The sequence below is a fragment of the Grampus griseus genome (assembly GCF_964374135.1).
Source record: "Grampus griseus genome assembly, chromosome: 4".
In the NCBI taxonomy this organism is placed as follows: domain Eukaryota; kingdom Metazoa; phylum Chordata; class Mammalia; order Artiodactyla; family Delphinidae; genus Grampus; species Grampus griseus.
Window position 1 is genome coordinate 81,042,262 of NC_138997.1, and position 24,424 is coordinate 81,066,685.

Sequence of the window (24,424 nt, forward strand, 5' to 3'; positions counted from 1 at the left end):
GCATGTGGGATCCTCCTGGACCGGGGCACAAACCTGTGTCCCCTGCATCGGCAGGCGGACTCTCAACCACTGCGCCACCAGGGAAGCCCAATCCCCCCACTTCGAGTGTGGACAGGATTGTGAATATGATGGGATTCATTCCCATGATTAGGTTACATTATATAGTAAAGGTGAAGGGACTTTTCAGAAGTAATTAAGGTCATTAATCAGTTGAATTTGAGTTAATCAAAAGAGAGATCCTGGATGAGCCTGAACTAATCAGGTGGGCTTTAAAAGGGACTTGGGCCCTTCCTAAAGGGAGAGATTTGAAGCATGGAAGAAATTATTCTGCTGGCTTTGAAAAAGGATCAGAGGGCAGCCTCTAGGAGTTGAGCGACCCTGGCCAATAACCAGCAAGAAAACAGGGGTGTCAGCCCTACAACCGCAAGGAACTAATTTTGCCAACAAATTGAATAACCTTGAAACTGACCCTGAATGTCAGATGACAATGCAGCTAGCTGACACCTTGATTTCAGCCTGGCAAGTCACTAAGCAGAGAACCCAGCTATCTTGGACCTGAATTCCTGATCCATAGAAACTGTGAGATAATCACTGTATGTTGTTTTAAGCCTCCACATGTGTGGTAACTCGTTACATAGCAATAGAAGTGAATACAAGAGGGTCTACTTGAACTTCATTCTGATATTTGATGGGGCAATGTGTGACTGTCAGATCATCTCAGAGGAGCCCTGTCTCCACCAACCATAAGAGGGAAATGGCAGTAGTGATGGCACAATGATCCTGCTGGTCCACAGGCAGTTATCTCCCCAGGTTCTTCTGGATCAGTTACTGCACAGAGCCAGGTGAGAAGCACCACAAGTTTTAAGTGGTTGCAACATTAACAAGACGCAACATTTATTCGGGGTGCCTTAGGGAAACCTCAAGAGTAACCCCAAACCCAAGCACAGGCTAAAGATTAAGACACTGACTTGAGGTCAAATTAAAAGATGAGTGCCTACCAGTATGGGCTGGGACCTGCCATCGGAGTCACAGCCTGATTTTTAAGCAGTAAAGCCAGCATCATCTACTGGTTATACCTGAATCAGGTAACAAAATCTAGAGGTCTTGGAGCACAGTCCACCAGAAGAAGGCTGCACTAGGCTGTATATGTGCAAAGGTCAGATTACAACAGGACACTGAAAAAGATAATGCACAGTAAATTCAACAGGTAAGCCGCCAGTTGATGGATGGAAAACTTTATAAAGGTCCAGCAAAGCCCAAAGTCAAATGGTGAGGTGTAGTCGCTGACTGATAAGAAACAATAGCAAAGAGTCAGACCTACGAGGAGCAAAGCAGTCACAGGTGAGTGCACCTGTAAGTGTACCAAAAACACCTGCACATGACACCCACAGGGCAGCTGATAGCTGTCTTTACCGTGGAAGGAGCTTATATTTAAATTTTTAACGAGAAAGTAAATCCTTTGTCTATAATAGAACCTTCTGAAGCACCAAGTTCATTATAAGCCAGGGCAGTTCTGGACACCATTATAACTGGAAGCACCCAAAACACTGTACTGTTTTATGACATAAACCATGAGGAGAGCCGTATAATTTGGTGACCATATAATTTACTGTTCCATGACTTATCACAACTTCAGAAACTTTTAGACTGCACATTTTTAATTTTGGTTCAGAAAGCTGGCAATCCTGAGTGTTGCCAGAGGCAAGATGCATTTGAGAGCCACTAAATCTCAAACATTTTCCCTAGGAAGTAGGATGCCTTCAGGTTCCTGTCCTCACTCTTATGAAAAGACTCTGTCCTGTTCAAAAAACAAAACAGGCTCTTCTACTTTAATCTGATTAATTTTTCCATCTGCTTATGTAATATTCATGGCATACCTGGCCTTTCAATTAGCAATAGAAAAAATTTGCTTTCCAGGCTCTCATGCAGAGGGCAACGTTTATTTGACCACCATCTACTTCTTGCCAGAGCTCTCCTGATACTTGACAGACATGGAATTAGGAGAATGCAATCTATCCATTCTTCCAGGGAGTCTAAGTTCTATCAGATTAGGTATCTGGCCCTTCAACTGTTTGTGACCATGGTCCATTAGAGTGGGGTCAAAGACCTCAGCCCTGCTGGTTTTAGGAGTAACAGTGAATTGGACCAATTCATGGCCCATCACAAGATCCTCATGCCACAGAGATACCTTGAGAACACCTGAGTTAGATGATCTGCAAGCTGTGTTACCTGTGACTTCCCCTGTCCTGCTCTTCACTCTCTACCCTCAAGATGAAATGCTACGGCTACATTATCATAGACACGTTTAGGTTGTACCTTCAGTTTTCATGAAGAGTGGATATAAGAAATGGTCACATGAAGAATATTCTGACAAACCTTCACTGATGAAGACATTGTCTATTATATTTTCTCTTTGTATATGAGCCAATATGGGACATTTCTTCAAAAGTTTAATACAAGGAAAATAAATTTATCTAAATAAACTAAGTCTTGTTTTATCACTCAGTGAGATAGATAATCTACTGGTAGCCAAGAATCTCAGAGTTAAGGTCAATGTTCAATTATATTATCCTTGATATATATCTCCTCCCTACCTGCATATTTCTTTTTGTATTTGTATTTTAATACCCTGTGATGAATGCCTTTTATTGAGATACCTCAAATCCTTTTAGGGAGTAGGCTATTTATATATTTTAAAATGTTCATGCGGGATGATAAACACAAAGCATTAAGGATATATTATAAAAGCCTAAATCTTATATTCTAAGATGCAATATAATATGATGGTTAAAAGCCAATTCAGCCACTCCTGACTTTGGATAATGTTTAACCTCTCTGTGATTCAGCTTCCTTACCTCTAAAATGGAGAAAATAAGAGTGCCTCCTCATAGGGTTATTTTGAAGAATAAATATATTAATATACAGGAAGCACTTAGAACAGCAAACACTAAAAACAATTTGCTCTTATTATGTCATGAGCTAATGTTAAACTCTATCAGTACATGGTATGATCAAAATGTCATATCCTATTTGGCTCCTGAACTTTATCCATTCAAACGCAATGTGTAATGCTTACCTACTGTGGCAGATGCTGATGAGAGCAGAGATTTGCCCCAGGAGCCCCAGCCTGCCCAGCCCCCTCCACGTGGAGAGGAATCCACGGCCTGCAAAAAACCAGATTACCCACAAGGTCAGCAATTTCATTCATCCCTGAATGGAAAAACACCCATTCATTTGAAACAAAGAGAAGATTTTAAAAAAATCACCAACAACCATATCTCATTGGCTTATAGTTTATAAGGGCCATAAAATACACCAGTCTACATTGCAATGTGTACTTTGGAACCAAATTGGTTTGTAGTGGTGTCGGCTTCTGAGGGCTTAGCTTGAGGTGAGAAGGGAATTTGATGTCAACTAAGACCCAAATCTCCCATTATCTGGAAGACAGGGATAGGGCTGTGGAGGAGAGGGAGAGATTTAGTATTTTAGGGTACACAGTGATTTGTTAAAACTCCAAAACAACCTTGACTCATGCAATTTTTACAGAACTAAAATAATGTGCTCTTCAAGGTAGGGTTAACTTTCAAAAATCTGGGGTGGTAGGAGGGAGCTTTGGCATGGATGGTAGTAGGCAAAGTGTCTAGAAAAGCATCAAGAAGCTTGGAGATGGTGAATAGCAACAGGAAGCCTTTTGAGGTAGACAACTTTCAAGGTGTCCACTCCACTCACAATGACCCCTGTAACTATATCTCTCACTGTCCCTGGGCTCACTTGATTCAAATTCTTTTTCCTAGGTATTTTGATTGGGACTGAGAGATTCTGGTTCAGCTTGAATAGAAGATAAAAACTCAGACAATGTGGGGTGACCATATTCTACCCACCATGCAGACTAAGAGTTAAGAGAAAGCATAGTGAGCAGAATCTTCTCTGAGATACGCTCAGAGAAACTGTTTGGATTCCAGAGAGCTTCTCAGCCTCTGCTTCCTGTCCCTCTTCAAGGCCCTACCGCATTCCTACTTTTGGGTTTTATGAGATTCCAGCACAGTGTTTCTCTCTCTTTTAATGTTTTGTTCACTGTTATATCCACAGAGCATAGAATTCATGGCGTATAATGAGTGCTTAATAAATTTAGTTGTTAAATAAATGACTGAAATTCATCCATTTTCTTAGGTGTGCTTAGTTTCTGTTACTTGCAACCAATGCATCCTGACTCGGTGGAACCACAGCTTTCCCTTAATATCCAGAAATGCATTATAGAAAATGAGGAAAGAACACATTAGGAGATGAAGAATAACAGCTCTTTCACTCCAAGGAAAGAACGGAAGAAGTTAAGAAGGAAATGAAAAATTCCTACAGAGTTTCTAGATTCTATAACTTTTGACTCAAGGCTGGTCCATCGTCATCCCCAACTTCCTTCTGCGTGCAGTCTTCCACTCTTATCTTCCACTCTTGCAGATAAGGGTGGCCATGTGAAACAGTTTTGACAAGTGAGATATAAATGGGAAAGGTTTTGCTTTCATGATAAAATACACAGTTTTGTCTGGTGCCGACTCTCCCCTCTCCTTTTTTCCTGCCCTGAATGTGGACCTGATGCTTGAAACTGAAGCAGCCATTTTTGCTGCCATGAGGGAAAGGCCAGGGAATCACAGAGTCACTGGTCCTGGTACTGCTAAGCTACTAAACAAATGTGAGTTGTTGCATATCTCCATTCTTTCTGTTAAGTGAGAAAAAATTAATTGCTATTTTGTAAGCTAATATATGTTGGGTTTTAGTTACTTGCACCCAAATGCATTCCTAAGCGATTCACCGCGTAAATATCAAACATCATCCATCAGCATAGACTACTGGTCAAGAGTAAAGGTTATGGAATTAAATTGCTTGGGTTTGACTCCAGGCTCTGCCACTTGGACATGTTAGTTACTCAAGTCTTTTAGCTATCACTGACTCATTACAAAAATGCAACCATAGGTATAAGAACCAATAACCTCACAGGGTTATTGTGAAAGTTAAAAGAAATAATTCGCTTAAAGCTGTAAGCATAGTGCCTAGCACATAATAAATACTCCAGAAATGTTAACTAGTAATAATAATAAGTAACTACATTTTTAACACTAAGAAGCAAAAAGTTTTGAAAGTTGGCTGACATTATTTTTCTGTTTGGAAACAATGAGAAGCTTGTTAACATGAATGGAAATACTCAAGATTCATGACAGTCTGCTTTCATTTTTGGTGTCTACATTGATTTACTTCACTTCAGCAATGAAGCCAGTGGCAATTTTATACCATCATGAAGACATATGTAAGTTGGTGATTAATATAGTTCTTTCATGGGACCAATCTCTACCTATGTGATTAGGGAGAGTTAATACACTTAGGGGTGACAGCTTCTGTCTCAAATTTACAATACGTAATATGCCATGACAGCTGGTAATTGACTAGCAAATGGAAATTAATGTTAAATGAGTCTAGAACTTTTTGCAGTGTGACTACTTCAATTGCTTTATTAATAAAGCTCCTTTGACATTGAGCTGTGACTTCCTGATCAGCTAAAAAGAATATTTGTTATCAATGGCAAATACTCAAATAACTAAATGTGCACATTTAATATAAAACCACAAAAACTAAATGTTTGACATGAATTATAAATATATCTCATCTTGAGTATTGTCTCCACTTTAAATAGCTTTAATGTCACATGCTTATGAGACTACAAATTAGGCAGCATGGATCTACTCAGATCTCCCATTTTCATATATGGATATTTTAAAGCTTTTTTCTCACCCTCACCCATGTAACCCCCACCTCCTTTACCAGAGAACTTCACATCCTAATTTACAGAGAAAACAGAAGCCATCAGATAAGAACTCTCTCAACTTCCTGTCCCTTCCTCATAAACTCACAGAAGAGTGACCGCATATTGTAACAGCAAATCAGACTTGGTTTGATCAAGAGGGATCTCCAAAACTCAACTGGAGATCATTTAAACATCTATAACTGTTGCGTGGTCCTAAGAACATGAAAGAGTGCAAGATTCTATCAAGTTCGAAGTTCTTTAAATATAAAAGACATTTATTTATTTTTAGGCTATCAAGTTCAAAGGTATCATTAGATAGAAAAATATGCACAAATCTTAGAATTCCATCAAATTCAAAGGCCTTTAATATTTAGATAGAAGATATATGTACCTCTCTTAAAGGATAAAGACCAACCTGGTTGTCCTATTTCCTTGGGTAGAACAAGAATCAGATACTGTGTATAACTTTGGTCTTGGGATGTGGACAGTAGGAGTTATGAGACCAAAGCCTTTTTAAGTTTTGTAACTTGTGACACAGCTGTTCTAAAAAGGGCCCAGTGTGACATTTGGGAGGATGTAAATTACTCTGGAAGCCTGCAGCTCTGTCGAAATATTTGCTTGAAAATGGCCTCAGTTATTCCCAGGTAATCTTCTTCCTTGGTGAGTATGCATCACTCAACTCTAGGAAGATTTAACATCAAATATGGAAAGGTTTAAAGCGTGAAATATGCTATTAATCATTTTGTGCATATTTGGTCTTTTCTATACTACTGATGTTTAAGGAATTTGACTGATTAGAGTGACAATTTTTTGAAAATCAATTTAAAATGAATAATTGAATTATTAGACTTCTGATTTTTAAGTTGAAATCTTCCTAAGTTTATGCATAATGTTATGTCACCTAAGGGGTTGTTTAGTCTACTCTATAAATTTAAGATTTACAACAATTTTTAAGTACTCAGCAAGATTTTGTTTAAGTAGATAAATGAGGTACTTAAAATGTATATTAAGTTTATAGATGTAGTTTAAAAATATTTGACAGTGTTTAAGTTGGCAAAAAGGACCAAGCATTAATCAAAAGCCCCTTGAAAGTGACTGTTCAATTATGTTAGGCTTCTAAATACAGTAAGATTTGTGAGATGAATGTAAATACTAGGGAGAATTGACATTGTGAATCTGTAACCTTAATATATTGAACACTAATTGTTTAAACCAAATTAAAAGTCTGAGTAGCTTTTTCTTATGGACAAAACACAGACTAGCCTACACCAAAAACCTATCTCAATACAAATCTAACTTTACTGCATCCCCAGTCACAATTACTTCCTCCCCTTCTATCATAACGGAAATGATATCTTCGTCTTAGTTGTAATTATCACCTCCATCTGAACTCCTCTGGGCCTGGGAAGGTTGGTTCTCCCTTTTTTCCTGGTTTTTCAACCTTTCTCTCTGGCTGCTTCCCACATTTAATGATGTGCACGATTCCTCCATCTTAAAACCAGCAAATGAAAATCACGATGACAAAATGTTTCTTTCGAACTTCTCTGGCTTCTGCTCCATGTCCTTCTTTCTTCTTCAACTCTTAAAAAAGATACCTGCCTTCTGTATCCACCCCCTCCACTCCTCTACCCACCATGGTGACTCTCCCATGGTCACTATTTCATGAAACCATTCTCACCAAGATCACAATGGCTTCCTCATTGTCAAAGCCATGGACTCATTTTAGTCATTTTATTTCTTGACCTCTCAGTAGCATCAGAAGCTTAAGCACTTTTCAATTCTTAAAAGACTCTTCTCATGGCTTTCATGACCTATCTTTTGACTCTTGCTTTTTTTTTCCATCCCTTATTATGATGATTTCAGTTTACTTTAGAAAGTTTCCACATGCATATTGTGATATTATGGAAGCTCCTTAGATTAAGATACAACCCAACTGCATTCCAATAAAATACACACAGTCCAGGTGGTCAGCTGGCATCCTAATCAGGAAAGCCATACCTCAAAGGCAGCTATAATGAACACTTCTATTATTTGCATCTGTATTAACGTATGATGCTTTGCTAATTAGCATACTGAATTACAGAAATGGGCTTTAACTGGTAAACATGGTGGACTGTTGACTAGCATTTTAAATATCTGAAAGGGGTTCTCGATGGTGAAATTAAAGGTATTAAACACTTGTAGATGGTTAAATATATTTTAGAGCCTCTTCCTACCTTTACATGAATAGGGTGCAAGAAAGGGTTTTTCCCTGTACTAAATGATCTTCTATCCATCTCTGAACTCTGGAGAATTCTGGTTTCTGATGCCAGGTATAAGGGAAGAAACCCCTGCCCCTAGAATTCTAGACATTTGTGTTGAATGCACCTTTCACGCAGGGTAGTGGTCAAAGCACCTAAAAGTCCAAAACAATGGCACATTCTCAAGCCTACATGAGTTCTCACAAGCTATCTTTAACTTTCTTGTTAGTTAATGTTTAATTTTAAAACGTCAGTGTAGTATAATGTGATTTGAGATTTGATTTCATTTATAGAATGAACTTTGCTGGCAATCACAACTTATCAAAGAGCGGTCCATGACCAAAGTGGCTTAGAGACAGGAGACTTCAGGGCCAGGTCCTTGGCCTCTGTTCTTTATTTATATATAACACCTGGGCAATCTTACCCACTCCCATTACTTAAATAACATCCAGTTGCTGCTGGCCTCCAAATCTCTCTCTATCCCCTGGGCTCCAGACCACTATAACCAACTGCCCACAAAATATCTTCACTTGGATGTCTCATCTCATGTTCAATATGGAACTCACCATCTTCTCAATTTTACACGATTCCCGTATTAGTGGTTCCCAAACACGGGTCCACAGACTGACTGCAAGAGTATTATCTGGGGGAACTTATTAAAAATACAGAGTCTTGGCTTCTACTGTGATCTTGTGAATAAGAATCTCTCAGGCTTCCCTGGTGGTGCAGTGGTTGAGAGTTCGCCTGCCGATGCAGGGGAAACGGGTTCGTGCCCCGGTCCGGGAGGATCCCGCATGTCGCGGAGCGGCTGGGCCCATGGGCCGTGGCCGCTGAGCCTGTGTGGCCGGAGCCTGTGCTCCGCAACGGGAGAGGCCACAATGGTGAGAGGCCCGTGTACCACAAAAACCAAAACCAAACCAAAACAAAAATCTCTCAGCAGGCTTCCCTGGTGGCACAGTGGTTAAGAATCCGCCTGCCAATGCAGGGGACACGGGATCCTGCCCTGGTCCGGGAAGATCCCACATGCCGTGGAGCAACTAAGCCCGTGGACCACAGCTACTAAGCCTGCGCTCTAGAGCCCGTGCTCGGCAACAAGAGAAGCCACCGCAATGAGAAGCCCACACACCGCTATGAAGAGTAGCCCCCGCTCACCGCAACTAGAGAAAGCCCGTGCGCAGCAACGAAGACACAACGCTGCCAAAAATAAATAAAGTAAATAAATTTTTAAAAAAGAATCTCTCAGGGTTTCTACCCTGAGAATCTGAATTTCTAACAAGCTTCCCAGGTAATTCTAATATACCACCAGATTTAGGACGCACTGCCCAATATAGCCATAAGGCAACAGCATCCACCTGGTTGCCCAAGTCAAAAATCAGGTGCCATGATGGAGAGAGGCTTAAAAGGAGAAATACTCCAACAGAATTGTAGCAAACTCTACTCACTCATTTAAGAGGCAAAAATCTATCATCAGCATGTCTTGGCCTATGTTCTCTCATCTTTGTCTCTGTTGATAGCAATTTTATTGCTCTTAAACACCCTGCTTTTCCTTTTCCAGGGACAGAACTATTGAGTGGTAGTCTATGTTTTCCTTTGAGAGTACTTTTAGTTGTAACATTGCGTTCTTTACCTTCTTCATAATTGGTCTTATGCACTGGTGTAGGACAGTAGGGATGAAATTTTTTTTACTCTGGGAAATATTTCTTGGTGCTAAGAATTTAGAGAAATTTTATCTAGATTAGATCTTTTAGGGGCTGATAGACTAGTACATAATAAGGTCCCACAAGATCTCTGGGAATAAATGTCGCTCCAGGCTAGCATTCAAGACAAACATCTCTGAATGGAAGCTTAGGACTTCACTGACTCCTTAAGATTGATTTGAGTGCTCTATCTAAGGCTACCTTGTGCCTGTCCTATCTAGTACTATAAGACATGCTATAGTTGCTTTTATGCAACACTGCCTTACCCATCTAGGTGGTAGGCGTCCTGAAGATAGTTGTACTACTCAGATTCTGGGGCATAACTCATGTATCCTGAGGCTGGTTGAGGCCTTAAAGGATCTAGTACAACCTTCAAAGTTCAAGTGAGGCTGGGGACCATCTCTTATGGATGTGGTAGAGTGGAGTCCTGAAGGAAGCCTTAACTCAATGGCTTCTGAGTCTGTACATCAGAATGGATGAGAAAGGGGCCCTAAAGACAGAAATAGCTTCTCTGAGTGCATCAACTGTGAACGGTGTGATCCTTCAAGGTAGAGGTGCCAGCTGAGTAGCTGGCAGAACCGCTGGCCCCAGGCCCCCTCCTTGTCACACCGCCCTACCTGCCAAGTTATGGCCCCCATGCTGGCTCAGGCAAAGGTGAAGCTAATAATGTGGATTTTAAGGGAACTCAGACCACTTATAGAAAAATATATACATTTAAACCCATTATCACAAAATCTAGTGTGTCCTAGATTATATAAGTTTACGTCTTCAAAGACTATTCTGCCAGGTTTTTTTTAAGCAGGAATTTTCCCTTAGAAACGTTTTTTAAAGGTGATGAGATTCTTTTAGGCTCAGATACACCTGGAATCAGATAGGTTTTGGAGCTTGACTACACCTATAGGACTTGACATCCCTCAGGGGATCTGTGTTCAAGATCCAAACAGCCAACTTGTAAAAGAACTTTTCATTGAAGATTTTTTGTAGAATTCATTATCTGCTGGATCAACAGAAAAATGGTTGTTTTCATCACTGCAAAAGGACTTCTTATCAGTGTCCAACAAACAGCAAATAAAACAGCAAACGAACAATGCTTGAAGATGAAGCACAAAACCGAATTCTTCTATATTAACCTAAGATACAAGGATAGGCTGCCACGAGAGATAGCAGAACCCCCTTTTCTGGTAATTATTTAAAGGAGACTATATTTGTACCTATTTAGAAGGGTTTAAATGGAACCTGGGTGAAAGAGATATATCCCTTCCCTTCAAGGCCCTTCCAGCCACCCATATCAGCTTTCTGCCTTCTTAGAACCAATATACTCACAAGAATTCCTCCTACACCCCATTTCTATCTGAGCTCCTGATGCAATGCCACACACACACATGCAGAGCCATGGCCCCAACTCTGTGGCTAATATTTGTATTTCCATCCAGGTACTTTTGTGATGCTTCATTATGAGGAAATGCTCACCTTTTCAAAGTCCTTGAAAGCTATCAGTGGTGCTGGGAGAGGAGGGGAGTACCTGTCTGCCAGTTGGCTCTCTCCCTGTAGCACTAAGGAGGTTTATAAAGTGCTTGCAAGAGCAGGATTCATTCGATTTGCTCAAAATTTAGGAAGATGGATGTGTAGGAGCATACTGAATTTTTTTGTGCTATCTTTATTGGCAATCTTGTTATAACTTTCAGAAGTCTGAAATTGGAATGTATAATCTAGCCTTCATGAGCTCACGTATTTTGAATCAGTGGAGCTTTTGTAGTTTCTTTAAGTCGTCTTCGGTCAAAATGGTGTGGCTAAGACATAGTGTCTTAATATGTATCAATAGTAGCACTTACAATAACAATTGGGAACCAATGGTCCCCCAATAGAAAGACAGCATGGAGGGAACCCAGGTTCCAGAGTCAGGCATATAGGTAAATACAAGAATAGGGTATATCCTATTGGTTCTGTTTCTCTGAGAATTCAGGCTAATATACATCCTGGCATCATTATTTCTTAAAGCTCTCTCAGTGGTTGAAATGTTCAGCTAGGGTCGAGACCCTCTGGTCTAGGAGTTCCCTCAGGGGGGTCCATGGATGGCTTTAAAGGGTCTGTGATATCATGGAACTTGTAAACAAAATTTTACACGTATGTTTACATATCTGATCCAAACTCCCATCTGGTCCTCAAATGCCTTCCATGACGTTCCTGCAGAATGATTGTTTGCTTTTGTTTAAACATCTCCAGTGATGGGAACCCCCCCTCTTCCCTGAGGAAGCTCATATCATCTTAGAATAATTCTAAGAGTCGCTTTGAGGAAACTGTGGCTAAGAAGCTTGATTCTGAATAAAAGAATCACAAAACATTAGTTGGAAGGATACCTCGTGGTCTTCGTGTGCAAAGTCCTCATTTTACAGAGGAAAAACTGAAGCACAGAGAAATTAGGTGTCTTGCTCAAACTAACAAAGTTAACGATAGATGGAGGATGAAAACCAGGCCCCCCCGACCCCCTGCTTCATTCCCGTCCCTCACTGCTTGGAGCAGAGTCACCTCAAGGCGGTGATCTGTGTGGTACACTCCAGGAGAGCAGGGCTGGGCCTGGCAGAGGGAAGACTCTCATTTCCCCTATACCGTAGCATCCTTCTAGAAGGGAGGATTGGAGGACAGGGCCTCCCCACCCTTTCCAGTCCCCACATGGATGGAGGGGAAGGTGTCAGGAAAACCCAGCTTGATGGTCATACTGATGTGGAACCAGGTACCACCTGGGAGACACTGGTCTGTCTTATCGCCCAGAGAGACAGGTGCAGGCACTGAAGGGAAGCATGAACGTGTTCTGCCTCTGGTCCCCTGGACGGTGGTATGTGATAATAAATGAGTGATCTGAATGTTTAAGATCTTCACAGTAGATTTGTAAATATGTATCAAAATTTGAGTGATGTTAAAGAAACATTGACTTGTTTAGGGTGGAATCAGGTTCATTAATAATTTGGACTCATTATGTTCAATATTACAATATCTTCCATATACTACTGAGTAGCTTAATCTTACTGGGTTGCTTAATATCTCTGAGCCTGGTTGCCTCATCTATAACTTGAGGTCAATAATATCCAGCTTAGAACCTCAAAGAACTGTTGTATAGAGTGAATTACATAACATATAGAGTAGCTAGCAGAGTGCCTGGCACACAGGATGTGCCCAATAATTGGTGATTGTTATTATTAATAATAAAACAATTATCAAAATGCAAATATTATAATGACCAATTACTCTCATATATGCCTTTTCTCACCACACAACACATCTTTGATGACAGAGGTAATGTCACAGTATATACTGAACTTCTAATCCCTACCCAAAGAGCCTGGCACAAATCTATGGCCATGGTAGTATCAGTAAGAACTTAGGTTGAACTGAGTCAAGTGAACCACTCCTACCGGATTACTCTGCTCTTTCAGGAGTATTTCGGATCCAAGTTCTGCCTCGAGGTTGACGGAGTCAATGCATTCATCAAGGGTATCCTCAGTCACTTCTCCATTGCGGGGGTGCTCCATGGGACCGGGGTCTTTGGGCTGCTCAGTGAGTCCAGTGTCAGCAGTCTCTGCACCCTGAACAGCCGCATTTTCATGTACATCTCCTCTGGGGTCAGCTGGCGTTAGCTCATTTGAAATCGTAGCTGAATCACAGTGCGCTTCTGCATCTTTGGGTAAGGTATCACTATTGGGCATGTTGGTGATTTCTGCTTTGTCTCCAGTGGCTAAGGTATCGTCACCATCATCAGACATTTTAATATCTGTCAACATGATTACAAACAAACATCTTATGCTTTAATCCGAATTGTTAAACGTTAATTCAAAGCCCTGAATAATTAAGTTAAATCTGGTGGGGGTAACCTTTCTTCTACCAAGAAGAAAGTTTATGTAACCTTGGGGTAGGCTGAATAATGGCCCCCCAGAATATCCATGTCATAATCCTTGGAAGCTGTGAATGTTACCTTATATGGCCAAAAGGACTTTGAAGATATGATTAAATTAAGAAGCTTGGATTATCTGGGTGAGCCCTAAATGAAATCACAAGTGTCCTTATCAGAGAGAGGCAGAGGGAGATTTGACTACAAAGAGGAAAAGGTGATGTGATGATAGAAGCAGAGACTGGAGTGATGCATTCTGAAGATGAAGGAAGGGGCCACAAGCCAAGGTACACTGGTGGCCACTAGAAGCTGAAAAAGTCAAGGAAACCATTCTCCCTTCAGAGACTCCAGAATTATAAGAGAATACATGTGTATTATTATAAACCACTATGTTGGTTGTACTTTGTTACAACAGCAATAAAAAACTAATACAAGCCAACCGTGCTCTCTTTAAACTTTCATGGATCTCTTACTTGGCATGAAGAAATAAATATGCATATGGGAACTAAGAGCATTATCTGTATCTGTGAAAGTACTTATTTAATATGACTTTATTAATTATATTTTTAGCCATAATGAGAATAAGCATGGAAAATACCTGAGAGCTTATAAAAAATATTTGACATTTGGCTTTGCAATGTGGTCTGAAATTCAAATTGAGAGAGACATACATACACATAAGTGTGCCTTGTTGGGTACCAGCCCATGAAGGCCTGGGCTATATTTGGACAATAGTTTAGATGGAAAAACACAAGGATGAAACAGAAAAAAAAGAAGCTAATATTAAGCCAAATAAGGAATGTAGCCATTACAAAATAATCTACGAAGCAGAAAACTCTTTATGAAGCTTGCAAGTTATTGCTATCATATCGAACAGTGCAGTTCAACAGAACTTTCAGTGATGATGAAAATGTTCTGTATCTGCACTGGCCAATATGGTAGCTAACAGTCACCTGTGGCTATTGAGCACTTAAAACGTGGCTAGTGCAACTGAGGAACTAAGTTTTAATTTTAATTTTAGGGAATTCCCTGGTGGTCCAGTGGTTAGGACTTGGCACTTTCAGGGCTGTGGGCCTGGGTTCGATCCCTGGTTGGGGAACTAAGATCCCACAAGCTATGCGGTGCAGCCAAAAAAAAATATTAATCTTAAATAATGTAAACTTAAATTTACACAGGTATGTGTGGCTAGTGGCTATCTTACTGAATAACACATATCTAGAAGGCTTATTCAAGATGATAATTTTCTTAGTCTAAAATAAAGACACAGTGTTCTCACTATACAGGAAGCCAAGTCTCAGGAAAATCAGTGGGTATTTTTGTTGACCTCAGTGTTTACCAGTTGGTCAAATCTCTGGTCACTGTTAAAACCACAGTATATGGGAAGCCATTTAACATACTGGCCACATGATGGCACAGACTTAGAACTCACGTGCCTATGCCAACCCTCTTGTCCCCTCAAATAGCCATTCCCTAAAGTTGTCTAGCTATTTTCTTTTCTCTTGCTACCTTCTCTCCCTTGGTGAATCACATTCCTTTCTCACAGTTTTACACACTTCTATGTTGTGACTCTCAAATATCTACCTCCATTCTATAGAGACAGAAAGTAAATTAGTGGTTTCTAGGGGCTGAAGGGAGGGGAAATGAGTAATGGCTGCTAATGGGTATAGATTTCTTTTGTGGGTGATGAAAATGTCCTAAAACTAGATAGTGGTAATGGCTGTACAATTCTGTGAACATGTTAAAAACCACTGAACTGCACATTTAAAAAGAGTGAAGTTTTAGTATGTGAACTTTGTTATGTATGAATTATATCTCAATACACTGCCATAGAAAAAATTCCACCATTGGATAAGCAGTTCTAATCGTCAGCTGAACATCTCTTTCTATCCCAAAGGAAACCTGTTGTCTTGCCATTAATTCTAGATCTTCACTTTGACCTTTGTGTTTCTTTTAATGGCACCTAGATTTCTCCAATAACCCAGGCTTAAAATCTCAGAGCTGTCATTGACCAAACCTTCACTTTCTCAAGAATATATAATATCAATAGCTATCATTTACTGAGTGCCTATTAAATCCAAGCTCTTTAAACGTGCTATCTCCTGTGAGTTAGCTACGACGAGCTTCATTTTACAGATGAGGCAACTGATGCTCAGAGGTCACACTTTAAGAAACAGTGGCAGATTTGAGATCTGAACCCACGTCTGACTTTGAGATTGAGCCACGTCGGAGCCCTATCTGCAATGCCACTTGCCTCTTCTCTTACATTCAACCAGTGCTCAAATCCTAGAGGCTCTTTATTCAGAATCCATATCCTTTCTTTGACTTCTATTTTCCCTGCCATCACCTTCAGTCAGGTCCTCAATTTGGTTCATGTTGATGATTTCAATATTGGGGTTACCTCTCCACTGTTCTCCCTTTCACTTCCCCATCCTTCCCCACCCTTTACCTCACTGCTTTAATTACATCATCTCCTGCTCAGACATCCTCAGGGGCTTCCCACTTCCTATTGAGATGAAGCTACATCCTTCAGCTGCCATCCAAGGACCTCTGTGCTCTGATCCCACTAGGTTTACCTCCCACGATGCCCTTCCAAATCCTTAAGTGAGACAACATAAGTATGTGAAAAATGCCTGACATTCACAAAAGAACCTCAGATGGCTGTTGGTTCAGTATGTTGTTTTAACATATTTAAGGCCCATTTAAAATAACCGCCTCCTCTATTTTTGTTCTTCCCAACTGGATATAACTTTTCTTCCTCTGAACTTCCCAGAGTGCTTTGCATCTGTCTCACTTTGGAGGGTTACAATCGTCTTTGATCAGTCATTTGAGTGTTTTCCTACTATACTGTAAATTCTATGAAGACAAGGATCTTCCTTGTTTTGTCTTCATATTTTATATAGCACTTAACATGGTTTCTTGAACATAGTGGGAAGCTCAAGAAATATGTGTGTTGAGTTGTATTAATATTTTTGTGGAGATTTAAAATTAAAGTGTAATTTGGAATGAAAGCAAGCAGAAAATGTCTTTACCCCATTCACTACTCAGGAGTTATCTTACAGCAAGTGGTTCCAAATGACCCATATTGTCTTTCCTTTGTTCCTTCACCTCCCAGATAACTGAGTTAGAATGTCTCTTTTTAAACAAAAATACTTGAATTCTCTGATAACACACCTGTAAACAAGTCTACAGACGGGAAAGGCAAATAATGCATATTTCCTTTTAGGTGGGATATTAAATTTCAGATATTCAAGGTTGGATATGGTCTGTCAATGAGTATGGTCAATGCCTAGATGAAATAGTAAAGAGTGAAAAAGGCCACTGTACAGAAAAGGAGTAGTTACTGTGGTTCATGGGAGGGGGATGAGATTGAGGGAGGGTACTTGAAAAGCTATCATCACATGGAAACTTATAAAATCTTTATGAAAACCTTGAGTCAGGACTGGCCTAGGAGAGGGGCTGCCAAACTACAGCCTGCTGGCTAAATTTGCCTTCCCTCTGTTTTGGTAAATAAAATTTTATTGGAACACAGACATGCTCATTTTGTTTATGTACTGTCTATGGCTTCTCTAGTACACCAGCGGAGTTGAATAGCTGCAACAGAGACCATATGGCCCACAAAATTGCAAAGCCTAAAATATTTATTAGCTGGCCGTTTATAGAAAATGTTTGCTAACCCATGGTCTAGGACACTGCTTGACGGCCATGGCCTAGAGTTCTCTGTCCTAATTTGCCCTAACCCCGCCTGGGTCCTAGGGGCACAACCATAAGGAGAATGGGTCCATATTGGACATCACTTATATTCCCATTTTTTTGTTCATCAACAGCTGGTCATAGGCACTGTCTGATATCTTAATTTCTTTGTAAGATAATTTGAAAATCCTTATTGATCTGGATTATTAAGAAGTTCCAAGCTATTTCACTTCTCTATAAGCAGGAACATGAGAATAAACCTGGTTATGATAAACATTCATGGGTGAATAAAAAGCATTATAAACACTTTGTTGTATCTGCTTCACCCTCAATTGTTGTGATACTGTTCCCAGTGCTAAAATATTTCAGCACATACCATGTGACATCTATGTGAGTTAGCTGTATTTTATGCCCTGAGGGTGGCTGGTTAACATTTGAAGTGCCCTATTCAGGAATATACTCTCCAGGGTCTTTACTTACTTAGCATTTCAGATTCTGTAATGAAGTGTTCACCTTTTGAGAGGGTTCAATTATCCCTCTCTCTGATCGCTATTTATCAGGGGGTACTACTTATCCTAAGGGGTATTAAAAGCATTTTTCACTGATAAAATGGAAATAGTGCTTAAAGTGGATTGGCAAGAAATTATGCACAAGTGCTTTCAGCTCTTCCATTTCCAGGGCAGAAGATTATATTCAGTCCAGCAGCTATTGAACTTTGCAGTAGAGTTTTTCTAGTTCTTCTGCTAATTGCAGGAGAACATCAAAGCCTGATTAGAAGGTTAGCTGAGTCCTGCCACCAGAGCAGTCCTAAAAGCAAAGAGAGCTAGGACTTCATCAACCTACAAGAACAAGCTACATAACTGAGCCTGGTCGCTAATATACATGTGGGTGTGAGGCAGAACTCCATCTGAGAGGTGGATTCATAGTACAATCAGTCTTGGTAGGGATGTTGCACAGAGGAGCCCTACAGCCCTCATCTATCTCTGATGGCCAAACTGCCCTAAGTCAGCTCACCTCAATTGTGGAAAAATTATCGAACAAAACCTCTCTTCCCTGCAGCTGCTCTGTATTCAAGCAACAACATGAAGCCATTCCTTCAGAAACACGCCCAAAGTTCATCTATCAGGTGCTGAACCAATACTGTTAGGAAATATTTATAGACAACCTATAAATTTCAGAAAGACTATATTTTTACATCTGTTCAAATAATGAAAATGGTCACCATAATATTCAGCCCTACTTTAACTTCTAATTGTACATGAACTTCTGCCTGTTACAGGTCCACATTTTTCCTAAACCAAAACCAAAAAAGAATCCCCTCCCAAACCTTTTTTGTCCTGGTAGATCTTTGTCTACTCTGGATGTTATTATGACAGGAGATATGTAATCTTTTTTAAGGCGGTGCCCTTTTGTCTGAAGCCATTAGAAATTGTGTTCTAAAGACACAGCTGTTTCTATGCAGTGACTGTTGGTGTCCAGAAGGACCACAGCTGTGATACATGCTCTTTCCTGGGACAGCCCCCACCTCTGCCTGGATGCCCCAGAAGCAGTCAGACTTAAAATCTCCCGATTTATGGTTTGGAATGTTGATCGCTGCAGCCATGTCCTGTGGCTTTGATGCTAGGGAGCCTCAACCCACAGAAACAAGGAGGCTTCTTCAGTAGATTCCAAGGAGAGGAAGAGTGGCATATAAAGAAGCCTTTATGGGCTGGGAATAAGTTAGTTTTTCATGAGTAAATTCATTCATCACCTAGAATGCTCCCAGAACTATGCTAGGTATTGGAGCAGCAACATCATAGCTCCAAAAATAAGTTTAAAACGGAAGACATGGTTACTATCCTTCAGAAAACAATAATCTGTTTTCATTTTATTCCTGGTCAGTGAAGGCCCAGGAAACTATTGCATCTAACATGAAATGGTTAAGTGATGATGCAAAACAGCACATCAAAGCAGGGAAAGATGTGCCTGAACAAGACTGATCTCATACATGGGAGAACCTTGATAGCGGCTTTGATAGTTATTCAGGCATGATGGGATAAGAGTATGTGCAAATGCCCAAGAATGAATGTAGATATTCAGAACAGATGCTGTGTGGCTGGACCAAGAGCGATATGGAGGAATAGCGAGGGATGGGAGGGATGGACGCTGAGGCGCAAAGAGCCATGCTCTGGTCCCACCATCCCTCTGTGGGCGTACAGCTCATTCTTGTTGTTGTTCCTCACTCCCTCCTACGTAGAGTAAGGCTGGACAAAATGATCTGGATACTTTGTTCCCCAACACCAGACTGCAGGACTGGAACCAGTCCATGATGACAGAGGAAAATGAGGACAAGATAGCGAGTTTTTCATCAAGCTAAATTTATTAAATGTAAAGCACTGCCTTCATCTTGCAAGTTTAGCCTTCGTGCTTTTCCTGGTATTAAAATGTCTTTCATTTTATGAAATAGTGGTGTAGTGCATGGATTTTTTTTTAATGATCTCACTTGGCAAAATAAGAATTTGGTAATACCATACCCTGTGTGAAATCACTGCTCCCAATTTCAAAAAGTGCCAGTAAGTGAAAGACCAGGAACAAAAACTGTGGATGACAGGCTCTTAACCAGGTTGCAAGAGTTTCTACGGTGCTTGACAAGTACACGTGCCCAGAGCCCAGTCTCTTTATCCTCCCGTCCGGCCTCCACGTGTCTGCCAGGTAATTTTATGAAACACGGAGAGGACCTACCTGCTCCCCTGTTTAAAAACCATTAGGTTTAAACACCTTTGCATGGCATCCCTGGCCCCGCACAATCCAGCTCCAATCTCTCTATCCGCTTCTGTAACTCTCAACACACCCGACACTCTTCCCTCACCAGATGCTCCATCACTGCCGGCACAGCTCATAAACATCCCCACCTCCGCTTATGCTGGTTTCTCTGCCCAGGATGCCCTGTCTCCAACTGCCTGGCAAGTTCCTATTTGTTTCTCAATGTGTAATGTCACTGTTTACTTTGAAATTTTCCTGAATTTGTCCCACTCCTTCCAAAGAATGAATTACTCTCTCTTCCGTGTTTTTCATGATACCTTGCATGGACTTCTATGGCATTTATAAGGAATATTTATTTCTCTGTCATTCTCTCCTCCAGAACTGTGACCAACAAGCACATAGTTTGGCTTTGGACCCTCTAATATTTACTGAACTGAAATATATTGTTTGATATTGATTAAAAAGAAACAACGTTCCATATAAGCCTGGTCTTATTATTATTTTTTTCAAACTGAATCCTGCTTTAATTGAAGCTTGTGGAGTATAAAGTCCTACAGAAACATTACAGAGAATCTTCTGGAAAACAGGAGTGACGACAACCCCTGTGGAGAGGCAGATGAGAGTAATTCATAGCTCACCAAGGCCTCCCTGTATCGAGATCCCAGAGTACCCAGAAGATCTCTTCACCATCTCAGTCCTGTAAGCCTGGTCTTATAAATAAATGGCTGCTTATATGGTCTGAATCCCTGAGATTCAGCAAGGTCCCTTCCTACCCTCAAATTCCTTCTGGACTGGCTCCGTGGAGCCTCAAATTCCACCCTGAAAGTTTCCTTCTTTTGCTTAAAGCTTATGATGTAAGGAGTTTATCAGTCTTTCCTGAGCTCAGGTTTTGATGGAGAAAGGAAGGAGAGAGCAGGGAATGGATATGGGTGAGGTAGGAAAGGAGCACTAGGCGGAAAAGAAAGCAGAGAGAGGCCTCTGAGGAGTAAGCCTGCCTCATTCTCAGTTTCCTCAGGTTGGCTGAGGTCTTCTGGAGTTCAAGAGACATTGATTTTAAAAAGCTACCTGCCTGACTCTCTCCGTGTTTAGGATGGGAATTGATAGGATCGGTAGGACAGAGATCACTCTTAAGATGATACAGAGAGGTCTCCTACTCTAGGAAAGGGCAGTGAAGTTTAGGCGCCTGATCTGAGATGGCTGGAAATACTCACCAGATTCCAGGGAAGAAGATGAGCCAACTGGGTGGGCAGGTTGGGGGGGCTGGGGAGCTGGCGTAGGGAGTAGGACTCAACCTGGGAGCTGTGAATGGAGGTGCTGCTGGCTTAGAGTGTTGGCTGGGGTGGAAGAGCCAACACGGCCGGCGTCTGCAGGGGGAGAGATGATGAGCTTGGGTGGGAGGTCAAGGCCTGAGCTCAGTTTTCCGAGGCCAAGGGCAGCGAACCCCGGGATGGGACTTGCTTCCTCTGTGTCCCCCGCTGCGGAGACCCCGCAGCCTACCTCTCAGTCGATCCTAGGACCTTGGGGAAACTTTTTCCGACTTGCATGGTGCTGGACCGGATACTTCGGGAGCACAAGACAGGCTCCGCAGAGGTTCTCGCCGGCCGAGGGGGCAGAGCCAGAGTGCGGGCGTGTGGGTGTGTGCATGAGCGTGGACCCGGAGCGACACACACTCACACACACACACTCACACGCCCGCACCCACGCAGGGCCCTCGGCCGCAACGCTCGCGCCGCCCGGGACCCTCACCCAAGGCCGGTCCTCCGGGTCCTGCGCCCCGTGCCAAGCCCCTGCCGACTCCGGGAACAGGACAAGCAGCGACGGCAGGGTCTCCCCACCACCCCGCGGCGGCTGTCCCCGCATCCACCCCCCCCCCCCCATCTGCCCGCCCGGGGAAGGGGATGACGGCGAGAGTTACCCAGGGCTCTTACCGCTCAGGCGGCCGAGTGCGCGCGGGAGCGCCCGCCGGGTCCCGCCCCGCCACGTCGGCAGGGCTGGCGGGGACGCGGCCTGAGGGCGGGCCAGGAGGGGGACGGGTGCTGACGAGCCGAGCTGCCCCGCCCCGCGGTCCCGACAGGGCCCCGCCCCCCGTGACCCCGCCCCAGCCCAGAGCGCGGCGGAAGTCCCGGGCACCTCTTTCCTCAGGCTGCGGGGGTCGCGGGCGCGCTTCCGACCAAGCTTGGGGAACTTGGCTTTTCTGGCTTTGCGCCTCCGGGTGAACTGGAGGGGCGCCCACCCCCACCCAGGGCGGGACTCGGGGTTCTCCGGATCCCTTTCCTTCCTTTAAAAGCGCCCAGGAAACACCGCAGACAGTTTCACCGAGAAGGGGCCGCTCAAGTTCAGTAAGAGTTTGCGATCCCCTGGTGGTGCTTTAAACAGCTTTGTCTTACTCTGTTTGTGGGAGTGTAATTTGATTTAAAACCAATCAACCGAATAAAAATACTTTCTAGAAGGCCAGTTTAGAAATGCGGATCAAAATTCAAATGTATTAGCTTTGGCCCAGGAATTCCACATCTGCGAATTGTACTAAGTAAACAGTCAAATGTACAAATATGTACGTCCAAGGATGTTTATTGTGGTTGTTTATGCCGGGGAAAATAACGCGGAAATAATCTGTCCCCCAGTAAAAAGATTGGTGAAGTAAACTATGGTAACTTCAAACAATCGGACATGCTGTAGTCATTAACTATAACTGTACGTCCAATTTGTTGATATGGAAGGAAGGCGGGCCATAGCCGAATATTAAGTTGAGAGCAAGGGAAGCTTACAAAAGTGTGTATATAGTATAAACCTATTCTTGTGAATATGTATGTGTATTGTAATTTTTTGTATAAAGTTTAGGGAAAATTTAATTTTAAAAACAGTGATTCTTTCTGAGTTCTGCCATTGTGAGTGTTAGCAAATTGTATTCCAGGTGTGACAGGTGTGTTTTGGTGTACCACAGACACAAACACCATTGCCTGTGACTTCTGTGCCTGCCTAGGGCATAGCAAATACCTTTGCCACACCTGCCCCTCCTTGCCCTGCTGAAAGGCAACAGCCCTATCAGGCATTCCTCCCTTTGTGTTTTTTTTTTTTTTTTTTTTTTTTTGCGGTACGCGAGCCTCTCACTGTTGTGGCCTCTCCCATTGCGGAGCATAGGCTCCATCTAGATGGGCAGGCTCAGCGGCCATGGCTCACGGGCCCAGCCGCTCTGCGGCATGTGGGATCTTCCCGGACCGGGGCATGAACCCGTGTCCCCTGCATCGGCAGGCGGACTCTCAACCACTGTGCCACCAGGGAAACCCCCTCCCCTTGTTTTTAAATTTAATTTAAATTTTATATTGGAGTACAGTTGATTAACAATGTTGTGTTAGTTTCAGTTGTACATATACATGTATCTATTCTTTTTCAAATTCTTTTCCCATTTAGGTTATTACAGAATATTGAGCAGAGTTCCCTGTGCTATGCAGTAGGTCCTTGCTGGTTATCTATTTTAAATATAGCAGTGTGTACATGTCAATCCCAAACTCCTAATGTATCTCCCACCACTCTTCCCCCCTGGTAACCATAAGTTCGTTCTCTAAGTCTGTGAGTCTGTTTCTGTTTTGTAAATAACTTCACTTGTATCATTTTTTTTAAGATTCCATATATAAGCAATATCATATCTGTCTTTCTCTTACTTCACTTAGTATGATAATCTCCAGGTCCATCCATGTTGCTGCAAATGGCATTATTTCATTCTTTTTAATGGCTGAGTAATATTCCATTGTATATATGTACCACATCTTCTTTATCCATTCATCTGTTGATGGACATTTGGGTTGTTTCCATGTCTTGGCTCTTGTAAATAATGTTGCTATGAACATTGGGGTGCATGTATTTTTTTTGAATTAGAGTTTTCTATGAATATATGCAAAAGAATGGGATTGCTGGATCATATGGTAACTCTATTTTTAGTTTTTTAAGGAACCTCCATACTGTTTTCCATAGTGGCTGCACCAATTTACATTCCCACTAACAGTGTAGAAGGGTTCCCTTTTATCCACACCCTCTCCAGCATTTATTATCTTTAGATTTTTAACACCATTCTGACTGGTGTGAGGTGATATCTCATTGTAGTTTTGATTTGCATTTCTCTAATAATTAGTGATGTTGAGCATCTTTTCATGTGCCTCTTGGTCATCTGTATGTCTTCTTTGGAGAAATGTCTATTTAGGTCTTCTGCTAAGTTTTTGACTGGGTTGTTTGTTTTTTTGATATTGAGGCACATGAACTGTTTGTAAATTTTGGAGACTAGTCCCTTGTTGGTTGTATCATTTGCACATATTTTCTCCCATTCTGTGGGTTGTCTTTTCATTTTGTTTATGGTTTCCTTTGCTGTGCAAAAGCTTTTGAGTTT

General features: G+C 41.8%; 1 protein-coding gene across 3 annotated transcripts in view; it reads right to left on the reverse strand.

Annotated features, from left to right (window-relative positions):
• Positions 1-22,017, reverse strand: part of FAM114A1 (family with sequence similarity 114 member A1) — a 62,775-nt gene extending 40,758 nt beyond the window's left edge. For 2 of the 3 annotated variants that reach the window (XM_082653979.1, XM_082653977.1), the window contains exons 1-3: positions 21,258-21,325; positions 13,142-13,497; positions 3,077-3,164 (exon numbers count right to left, since the gene is read on the reverse strand). In XM_082653979.1, coding sequence (XP_082510105.1) covers positions 3,077-3,164; positions 13,142-13,489 — 436 coding nt within the window. In that variant the 5' untranslated portion in view covers positions 13,490-13,497; positions 21,258-21,325. Of the gene's footprint in view, positions 1-3,076; positions 3,165-13,141; positions 13,498-21,257; positions 21,326-21,974 lie in introns of those variants that run through there. The other variant, XM_082653978.1, reaches the window with a different exon arrangement.
• Positions 22,018-24,424: the final 2,407 nt, after the last annotated feature.